Source organism: Oryctolagus cuniculus, chromosome 12 (genome assembly GCF_964237555.1).
Source record: "Oryctolagus cuniculus chromosome 12, mOryCun1.1, whole genome shotgun sequence".
Taxonomy (NCBI): Eukaryota; Metazoa; Chordata; class Mammalia; order Lagomorpha; family Leporidae; genus Oryctolagus; species Oryctolagus cuniculus.
Window position 1 is genome coordinate 61643646 of NC_091443.1, and position 10978 is coordinate 61654623.

General features: G+C 51.5%; 1 protein-coding gene across 1 annotated transcript in view; it reads right to left on the bottom strand.

The window, feature by feature from the left end:
* Nucleotides 1-6420, bottom strand: part of RASGRP1 (RAS guanyl releasing protein 1) — a 77434-nt gene extending 71014 nt beyond the window's left edge. Inside the window, exons 1-2 of the mRNA XM_002717988.5 lie at nucleotides 6244-6420; nucleotides 1852-2039 (exon numbers count right to left, since the gene is read on the bottom strand). Coding sequence (XP_002718034.1) covers nucleotides 1852-2039; nucleotides 6244-6278 — 223 coding nt within the window. The 5' untranslated portion in view covers nucleotides 6279-6420. The remainder of the gene's footprint in view (nucleotides 1-1851; nucleotides 2040-6243) is intronic.
* Between the last annotated feature and the right edge of the window lie 4558 nt (nucleotides 6421-10978).

The following is a 10978-nucleotide window of genomic DNA, read 5'->3' on the forward strand; positions in this document are numbered from 1 at the left end:
GCCATTAGGGGTTTAATCAGTGCTTCTTGGTAATGGATAAAAGACCATTAGATGCGATGGGATTTTAAGTTTTTTTTTTTTTGTTTTTTTTTGGTTCAACATATTGCAGACAAGAAATGTAGCACTGCTCTTGTAGGATTTGTTCAGGGTAGTGGATTAGGCTTGGTGATTGTGGGGAAGGACTTCAGTATACACTTTTCTTGCTGAAAAACCGTCATCAGCTCAGCCCTAGTTGTATGATTAGCACAGGAGGAAGGGAAGGTGTGATAAACACATTTCAGGTCCGGGTTTTCTCAAGAGTTAAAACAGAGACTACAAATCCTTTTGCTGAGCCAGTTGCAGTGTTCTGTGATGGCCGGGAAATGCGACTACCACAAACGGGGTCAGGAACCTTGCTGTTCACTCAGGCTGGGAAGCAGGTGCACAAGAAGACCGTGACGAACTAAGTGTTCCTCACCGGCCCGGCTGCTCTGGCCCGCGTCTTCCAGCTCATCTCCCTGTGTGTTTACCCTTGAAGGCTGTTTTGAAACTGAAAGCCTTTCATTCTGCTCCCACTTTAGTCCTTAACAAAAGCTTAGAGTGCAAATAGGGGAAACAATACTAAGCTAGTAATAAAAAAAAAGTCTCTCTCTTCTCCAAGTTAAAAAGTCTACAACAAACAGCACTTCAGATTCTCTAAGAGGGGTTCCTGTATCAGCTGCAGCAGCATCACCCGGGAACCTGGCAGATGCAAACCCTTGGGCCCCGCCTCCCAGACCTATCAAGCAGAACCTTTGGGGTGGGGCCTGGTAATCTGTATTATGGGTGGGGGGGGAGAACCTTTGTGTGATCTGATGCACTAGCATTTGAGAACCATTGCTTTAAACCAATGTTGACATGGCTTGAACTAGTCAACGTACTAAAGCACATGAAGTAAGTATCCCCAAGACTGGAAGTCTTCCCCATTCCTAAAACCAAGCACCCAACACATCCAGCACTGAACCGTCCCGAGGCTGATCTAAGAGAGCTCTTAAGACCCGGGGTCTCACCAGGCCTCCTGCAGGCCACAGGGCCTGGGGTGGGCTGGTGCCTCTGAGCTGAGCCAGAGGCTCATCTGCATCACGCGAGAAGAGAAACACACAGGGGGACACAGGAAACATCATGCTGGAAATCCTTGAACTCAAAGGTTTCTTTGCAATCCATCAATTTTAATTTCTTTTTGGAGAGGAGCATGTATTTTGTAATTTTCAATCATTTCACAAATAATCAAAAGAAAGACGGTGCTGATGAAATGAAAGAAAAATCATTTCAGATATTCGCTTATCAGCTGCACCCGCTGACCTAGTGAGTGTAGACAATTCACACGCATATTTCCCAGCTCTTCGCTCCTTCATCAAAAGGCTTATTAACCGGCATCCTCTAGTCATGGGCATTCTTGCTCTCCTCCTCCACCCCAAGCACCCGCTACATTGTAAGGGGCTTTACTGAAACTTTGTCTGAATGATGTGAAGACTTTCACATTTCTGTTTGATACCAGCGTTCGCTCCCATAGCATTATCTTTACAAAGCCACAAGAACACAAGGACAGAAAAGTGTCCAAGCACCAGACGCACAGCATCATTTTCTGATCTTTTTCGTCACAACACAAACCTCCAGCCTAAGAAAAAGGGAAATGCACACTCCGCTCAGAACTTTTCTCACTTTAAATTGCACCTCTCATCACGACCTATTACACCCACATCGTCATGTGCCACGAGCAGTGCAGACTGCCTCCAACAGCTCAAAGGCTCACAAGCTATTTTTAAAGCACTTTTTAAGGAAGAACAAAGTAATGTGGCAGTTTTTAGGTATGCGGGCAATTAGCCAACTCACCAAAAGATTGAATGCAGCTGTCAATGAGATCGTCCAGGCTGGCTCCTTTGGCTAAGTGTCCCAGAGAAACCATCATTCGGAACTGGGTGATCTGGGCCAGGCTGGGATGGGAAGGGAGAGGGCTGCTGGCTGGTGGCTTCGCCTCTAGTCTCGCTTTTGGGCCAGCTCTGCAGCCATGGGAAGGTTTCCTGGGGAAAGAGAGAAGGCAGTGAGGGCCAGCGGAGCCGCAACTCCCCAATCCAAAGGCAGACTGGAGAGGAAAGGAGCGCAGATAAGACAATTAATCCCGGGAGCTGGGCTGATGGAAGACATACCCCTCCCACTTGGCCAATGCACCAAACGGACTGGTTGTCTGTTAAAGAGACATCTCCCCAGCAAATGACAAGGTGAGATTGCAGGCTCGCCTGTCGGGCTTCAACCTGGCATTCCGATTGCTCGGTCCTGCTGTCTCCTGGTTCCCCAAGAGGAGAAGCAGAGGAGGGGGTGTGTGTTGGCAGTCCTTAGCTTCTAGCAATAACTTTTTATTTTAGCTGCCAGGCCACCAACTTAAAATCTCGAGAACTATTTCAGTTGGTCTCATCTTCAACTAAATTCACTCATTTTGAGCAAGACCAGACATTCCACAGAAGGTCAGGCAGCCTTGGAAGCATCTTCAAGGACCTTGGGAACGAAGTCAAAGACTCAAGAGCCATGTTCACAGAGTGAGGTTTAGGTTAAGCTGGGGGTGTTTAGAGTTTAACTTAGTCCTGCCTTTCTTACACATCTCAGTTGCTTTTCAGATCCCGTTTTTCATTCTCGATAATGCAGGTAAGTCATAATGAGTCATTTTATCACTAAATGGCATTCTATCAAATCCTTACTTGGCTCCTTAACAATTAAAAAAGCAAGCAAAGCTATGAGAACTCTGTTCCAGAATTAAATGTAAAAGGACAAGTTTGGGTCTAGAAATGGCTTTGGAGCCCAGGGGGCCTTCACCACTCACGTTTAGCTTTATCTTTGGTCAGGATCTCACTGGTACAAGTCACTTTGCAAAATGACTTCTGAAGGTTAAGTATTTCATTTTCTTCTCTATTAAAACAAGTACATGCACATATACACCGATACATATCTACATCTTTGAAGGCTTCACAGTGATGGATGCTGTTGCTGGTAACTGCTTGGAACAGATAGTTTCATTCTCCTCTCCCTACTGTGGCTTTGGCTATTTAAAAATTTACTACCAAGGAAGGGGAGGGGGGAGAAAATATACTCTATATGCAGATGTTAGCTATTCACTACATAGTGTGATAAACACAGAATGTCATCAGTTAATCAGCTCAGTGCTTAGTCTCTGAACAAGACATTGTGGACAGACCAGAGGGGAGCATAGTGAGTCTTATGAAAGCACTTTGTCAACTATAAAACGTGCTCAGTATACATCTGCTGTTATTATAGAAAGGCAATCCAGAAGTTCCTTAATAGAAAAAACAAGTTAAAGGGCCAGACACTGGGCACATGTGGGTTTTGGGACATCAGACTGCTAAAACCCAAGTTTCCTGAATTATGGGCCACTCAGCACATGGCCATTCTCAGGCAGGGAGCAGCTCCTGGGTTTCTGTTTCTAACGCCTTCCAGGGCGCTGGCCTGTAGCGGCCCCTGAGCTCTGCTCCAGCCTGGGGCAGGACCAATGAAATCCAACCAACAACCGTCACTGGGCCTCTGTGAATGCAAGGCAGTGATTCCTGAAAGATCAAGCTGATAGCCCAAGACTCAGCTGGGTTTCTGGCCCTTACGAGATCTCTGCCCAGGCCCTGGGATAGCCCCATGATCAGATCAGCATCTGAGAACAAAAGAGGAATGGCCACCATGAATTGAGCACCCACACTACAGCAGGCCACGTGCTGGGCACTGGCATCATCTTCAAAGCCTGCAGCCCGGAAAGCCGTGGTCTCCATTCCATGATGTTGAAATGAGCTCAAAGAGGCTCAGTGACACAGTCAAGGCTGCACAACTCCTGTGCATCTGATCTGGGACTGTCCCCAGTGCCTTTATGGCTCGATTCCTTTAATAAACTTACTATGCCTAGAACTGGGCACAGCAAGTAGAGTCCCACACAGAGGATAAAAGGTCAGCTCCACTGAAAACCCAAGTCAATCCCTCAGCAGCACAGCGACCACACCTCCTGCAAGTCACCAGGACTGCTGTGGGGACCCCAGGGCCCCCCAGAGTCCTCGGGCTCACCTTCCAAACCCCTCTCCTCAAGCTGGGCAGGACCAGGCTTGGAAGGGCAACCTGACTGGCCACTGGGAAAAAGACCAGAAGCCAGCCTCCTGTGCCCTGTGCCATAGCCCTCGGTGGGCCACCTTGCCCACCTGCACACACAGGCCCGCCTGGCCGGAGCTGCAGGTTACTCAGCTCTCTGCCCTAGCTGCCGCTTTCTCAGCAGTAAGCTCTCCACTCAAGACAGAGTAACGTTATTCCTAGTACGAGTTTCTGTTTCTCTCACGTTTTCCATGACCCTTCTCCCTAGACCCTGCAGAAGAGGTGACAACTCGTAGAAGCTGCATCTGCAGACAGAACTCTTCCTGTGGGGGCTGGGGACACGGCTGGAGGTCAAAAAGAAAAAAAAACATTTGCTCTCTTGGCTGGTGGTATCCAGTATTCAAGGCCCTGAGCCGTCCCTCTCCTGGAGTCTAGCCGTGCTGCTTAGTGTCACCAGGAAGAGGACCGGCCTTGGTTTAAAAGGCAGAGTCAGACACTTTTACCAGAACCAGAAGGGGCTGAGGCAGATCAGGTATTAAGGACAAACCTGAGCATTCAGGGTAGAACAACAGAAAGAAGAGAGCGATAAAGACGCAGGCTGGGGAATACGGAGGCCACAGAGACTCAGCAGGCTTGGACATGAGAATCAGAGAAGAGAAAATTTTAAAAAACCTAACTGCCCCCTAAGAAGTCTACGAAGACGGGCATTATTTGGTTCATAGCCTAGGAAACTGGGCTCTTACTGCATTCTTACTGGTGTCCGTGTGGAAAACCTTGAAATTGCTGTCTCTTCCATGACACCGTGGTAGACAAGGATTTTAAAAATGCTTACAGGCAGAACTGAGGGTGTTTTCACAACCCAAAGGAGAAAAGACCTCTATGTCTGAAAAAGCATATTTTCAAGGGATAGGAACCAAATCCTTCCTGGCTGGCCTCTCTTCTTGTGAATTAAAAACAAAAAAACCAAAACCAAAATCCTCGAGAGAAATGCATTCACTTGAAACGTCCCCGGAGCCTAAAACGTGGCCAGACTCCGTGGGTTTGCAGACAGCTAAACCCGAGCGGACTAAGGGGAGAGCCTCTCTATGCAGGCACAGGTGCCGGAGGCCAGGGCCCTGCTTCAGGCTGAGCTGGCGAAGCGCGGCTTCCACAGCTGTCTCTGCTAGGGACGGTGACTTTTATTGGCATCCAGTGAGGATTTCTTCCAGTCTCGTCCTCTCCGCCACTCTCCCGCATAGCGCACTCACTCTAGTGCAAAGCACAGGACTGCACGCTCAGGACACGACTTGGTGGGGGGGGGGTGGTGGTGAGCGGCAGGGAGGTGCAGCACCCAAGCCTCCTGCCTCTACCGGGTATGGCTGGGCAGGCCGGTACTGGTATGTCACATCAGCCTACGGGAACCAGGCGACGAGCGAGCCGCAGGCCAGGGTCAGGCGGCTGCCTAGGCGCCTGCCTGCTTCTGGTCCTTTGGGGACAAACTCAAAGTTGCCTGCTCCCTCCCCGCCGGTTTCTCCTGCTAAGACCCTCCGAAAACATCTCTGCAGATTCACAGTGGGGTAGGGGGAGGGAGGAGCGCAGGTTCCCACTCAGAAGGTTCTACAGTTCGCTGACCCACGGCTCCGGAAACTTTGCTGGGGCAAGGGGATCAAGTGGGGCCACCTGCCCTTGATCGCCACTAGCGGGGTCGGCCGTCCGGGCAAGGCCGGGAGAGCGCGCCAGGTGGCGCTGCCGGGGCCCGGCACGCGCGCGCTCGCAGCAGGTGCAGGGGGCACGGAAAGTCGGCGAGTGGGAGCCCTGGGGTGCATGGCGGGAGGGTCTGGGAGAGGAGATCGGCGAGCGGGCGCGGGTAGGTGAAGGGCTCGGATCTCGCAACTCTGGGTCCCGCCAAGTGACCTGTGCCGCGCCGCCTCCACGGCCCCAGCGCTCTCCGCCACCCCCCTTCAGACGCGTCCGTCCCCCCGCGCGCTTCTCGCCCGACTTCAGCCGAGACCCGGCTCCCGCCGACCCCCACCCCAGGCCAGCGACTTCCTTCCAGGCAGGAGCCCCGTCAGCCGCCGCCAGGGCATCACGGAGCGGATCGCAGGGGGCCGCCCGCGCAGTTGCCCCTACCCAGGCGCTCCGAGGGCCGCCACCGCCGCCGCGCGTACTCACCGCGGAGCCTCTCTCGCCTTGCCCAGCGTGCCCATGGCCACGGCTCGCGCTCCAAGAGCCGGTCACCTGGTGCGGCGGGACGGGCTCGGCGGGGTGCGGCGCATCGGGCCTCTCCCACGGGCCCTCGCCGCCCCCGGCCGCCGCTCTCCGAGCCGGGCGAGCCGGAGCGAGGCGCACCCGCAGGCACAAACTTTGTGCGAGCGCGCCCCCTTCGCGCGCGCGCTCCCTGGCCGGGCGCACCACCTGACGGGCGCCGACGCTGCGGCTGGGGGAAGCGCCGGGCGCCCTGCAGCTCCGCGCCGGCACCTGCCCCCTCGCTGCGCGGCGCCCACAGCTGCGCCTCCTGCAGTTCTCTCCTCCCCCTGCCTGCCCCAAGCTCTCCCCGCCGAAGGGTTCAGTCCAGCCCGAGCCGGAGAGGGGTGGTTCCCCTGATCCCACCAAGCCGTGGGCTGAGAAAACGGGCCTCACCTCGGGGCCCTGGTGGGACCCGCTCGCGCCCGCAGGCCCCTCTCGCAGTTAGCCATCAGAACGCGGGGTCGTGGTCGGGGTAAGGAAATCAGGCACTATATGGAGGTGCCTTAACCTGCGCATTTGGCTTTCCCATGGCAGTGAGCAAAACTGGGCTGAAGAGGCGTGCGGGGAGCCTTGACGGCGGGCGGCGGGGGTGGAGGTGCGCCCGGAGGCCCGATGCACATCGGGAGGCAGATGCCTGGCACCTGAGGGCAGAGGAGGAGGGGTAGGGGCGGCGGGGACAGCTCGCTTCCAGTATTGGGGCGCCCGGCAGACCTGGCCGCGAGCGGAGGCCTGCCCTGCCTCTGTGGTCCGAGCGAGGGTGGTGATAACCCGACTGACTGCGTGGTGCAAAGTGCTCCGTATGTGTTATCTCATTGAACTCCATTCTCCCCAAGACAAAGATGTCGATGTGAAAGAGATGAGAACATTACGGTTTAGGGAATAAGATGCCTCACATCACACAAGTGGTAAACAGCAGAGACACGAATGACTTGGGCAGCTCCTGACTCCGTGTAATCACTGGAGGACCGTCCTAATTATAACACTCATTATCGCCGTCGCGCGGCTCCTGGCTCTAGCCGCGGTAGCCTACCGTGGCCTCGCCAGCCAGTCTATTTCACTTAGGTGTTTCCTTATTCGCCACCTTGTCCTAAACAGAGACTTGAGGATAACTTACAATAATACATAGCCCGCAAAAGGAAATGTGTGAAATAAAAAAAAAAAAAAAGGCACACAAATGGAACCATAATGAACATCCTTTGGGGGGGACCCAGTGAAGTCCACTACACTTGCTATAAATGGGGACCAAAATTTGTCTCCTGGTTTCCTAGCAGTAGAATTCAAAGGGGAGTCCTTGTCGAAAAATTTAGTTAATATCACATGCAAGACTAACAGAGACTACTCACAAGAAAATCCACTCTGCTTGATAGCAGGAGAGTTTCTCTGGTATATCTTCTTGAACACTGGGTAGTATAAACGGCCAAGGTCACAGTCACAGCCACATAGAGGGAAGAAGCAGGTGTGTATTTGATAAATATTAAACAATGACGCTCTTCCCCGCTCATGGGCTCTGAGGCACAAAAAGTTTCAGGGCTACCTATTACAGCCCCTCCCTCAGGGAAACCTAAAACCACCAACCCTGTGGTTGCATGGGGATGGTGACGACTCCTATTTGTATCCCTGTCCAACGAGTTCCCAATTCTCCTGTCTGCAGTCTTTGTAGAGGAGACCTCTAATTACCAGGTGAACAATTACCTTCCCCTGAGCTCCCCACCCCAGAGTCTGAAAGCTAAGAGGCTACTTCCAAAAGTTCATGGAGGATGGAGTGGAAAGATGAGTTGATCTCCAGGGCAGGCACTGAGGCACAGCAGGTTAAGCTGCCACCTGGAATGCCTGCATCCCTGAGCAGAGGGCAAGGGATGGAGTTTTGCTTCTGCTTCTGATCTAGTTTCCTGCTAATGCGCGTCCTGGGAGGAAGCAGAGGGTGGCTCTAGTACTTGGGTCCCTGCCACCCAGGTGGGAGACACTGATGGAGCTCCTGGCTCCTGGCTTCAACCTGGCCCAGTCCTGGCTGTTCTGAAAATGCGGTGAGTGAAACAACACAGGGAAGATCTTTCTGTTTTTTTTTTTCTTTATGTCACTCTGTTTTTTGAATAAACTAAAAAATAATAAGCATTTTTTAAAAGTTAAGTTTATTTTGGGGCAAAAATTTTTGAAATCCATGCAAAAATTTTTTATGTGTGTTTTCCATGAACTTTTTGAAGACGTCTCATGTCGCTCCCTGTCTTCGTGGAGGAACGACACAGGACCCTGCGCTGTTCTTTCGTCTGCTCGGCCCTTCCCGGGTTTGCTGCTGGTTCTTCCCGGGTTGGCTACCGTCCCTTCCACCTCCGTGGAAGGGCGGTTCCCCCTAGCCACTTTCCCCACTTCCGCGGGGGAGTGGCACACTGCCGGCCGGCTCTCTCGGGGGCTGCACAGGTGTTCCTTCAGATAGATGTTCCTCTTAGATGTTCCGGGTGCATGTTGTCTCTCTCTTCCTTTATAGTCCTCTTCCACCAATCCCAACTCTGCTACCCACACGCCGAGTATGCTGCTCTCCTCCAATCAGGAGTAAGTCCTACAGTTTATTGGTTGAACTGGAGGCAGCTGTGTAGAAGCTGTTTCTCCCTTCTCAGCGCCATATTGTGGGAGAGCAGATGCATAGAATAAGTCTTAATTCCAGTAACTTAGTCTAGTCCGAGTTGCTCCCCACAGTCTCATATGAATGGATTTCAAGCAAAAAAAAAAAAATTCCCTTTTAATTCCATTTTCCAGGAACATGTTAAAGTGTACTCAGGTTACACTTTATATTGTCAGACAATATCCACCACCCCTTCCTGTGCTTTGTAACTAATCTATACATTATTTGAGGTCAAGATCAGGTCTGCTCCTTTTGCTTCCACGGAACACCCCCTTTGGGCACTACTCTTGGAACATTACCAATGAATTGCTGTTGATTTGATTTCACAACATGGAAAATGGTGACTTCAAAGAAGAAAAATTAGATCTTTCCAGATTACTTCTAGAGACAGTGTGCAAGTTTTCCTTTTAAGTCCCCTGTTGACAGCATAGATAAGCCTGCTGGTATGTACCCTGTAGCTTTTGTGGGATTTCCTTGGGGTTATCTGCAGTCTCTGCATGTCCCTTTTTCTTCACCCTTGATAATAGAGCCCCTTGTGTTCCATTCACTGCAAGAGTCTTTGGACAGTGCAGGCCTTGAATATGACAGGGGAATAGTCCAGACTTCTACTGTATATGAATGTGTATACATGTCACATATGTAAATATACATTTATATAAGTACATAATTATAGTGATGTGTAAGTATGTGTCTTGGTATGCAAGTAGGCAGTATATATACATAATAGTAAACAAGCAGACACACCTATACATCTGAAGTCCATTATGTTTATAAGTAGAAGAAACTGAGGTTATTAATTCATTAAGAAGTGAGTCTTGGGGCCAGCACCGTGGCTCACTTGGTTAATCCTCTGCCTGCGGCGCCAGCATCCCATATGGGCACTGGGTTCTAGTCCCAGCTGCCCCTCTTCTAGTCCAGCTCTCTGCTGTGGCCCAGGAGGGCAGTGGAGGATGGCCCAAGTCCTTGGGCCCTGCATCCACATGGGAGACCAGGAAGAAGCACCTGGCTCCTGGCTTCCGTTTGGCGCAGCACTGGCCATAGCGGCCATTTGGGGAGTGAACCAATGGAAGGAAGACCTTTCTCTCTGTCTCTGTCTCTCTCTCTCTCACTGTGTATTACTCTACCTGTCAAATAAAAAAAAAGTGAGTCTTGGGTGCAGGTGCTGTGGTGCAGTAAGCTAAGCCTCCACCTATGGTGCCGGCATCCCATATAGGTGTTGGGGCATGTCCCGGCTGCTCTTCTCCCAATCCAGCTCTCTGCTACAGCTTGGGAAAGCAGCAAAAGATGATCCAAGTACTTGGGCCCCTGCACCTGCATGGAGGATCCAGAAGATGCTCCTGGCTTCAGATCAGCCCAGCTCCAGCCGTTGCAGCCATTTGGGGAGTGAACCAGCAGATGAAAGGCCTCTCTCTGTCTCTCCCTCTAACTCTACCTCTCAAATAAATAAATAAAATCTTAAAAAAAAAAAACCCTGAGTCTTGTCCAGTTTTTTAAAAGAAGAGGCCTGCGTATTCCCAGCAAGCTTCTTCCTTTTGAGCTTCCTGAGAACTCTGACTTCACTTGCTGTGGCTCTGTGCTGGGTCCACCTGAACTCTGGTGAAGCTCTGGCTGCTCCTGCCTGAGCCATCAGTCATCCCTGAGCAGCTACAAAATCAGAAGGGGGCTGGCTGTCTTCCTCTGCCATGCGCTTAGTTTCCCAAGTACCTCTGACCTCAACAATAACGTTCTCTTGTTTCCTTTTTTTTTTTTTTTCCAAAAGGCATTTATTTGAGAGGCAGAGTTACAGAGAGAGGGAGAGACAGGGAGAGATCTTCCATCTGCTTGGATCATTCCCTGAATGCCTGCAACCAGAAGCTCAGAACACCGTTCAGGTCAAGCACTCCAGCAGGGGTGCAGGGGTTCAAGCACTCCAGCCACCTTCCATTGCTTTCCTCGGCTCATTAGCATGGAGCTGGCTTGGAAGTGGAGCAACTGGGACTTGAACCAGCACTCGTATTGGATGCCAGTGTCACAGACAGTGACAACCCACTGCACCGCAATTGC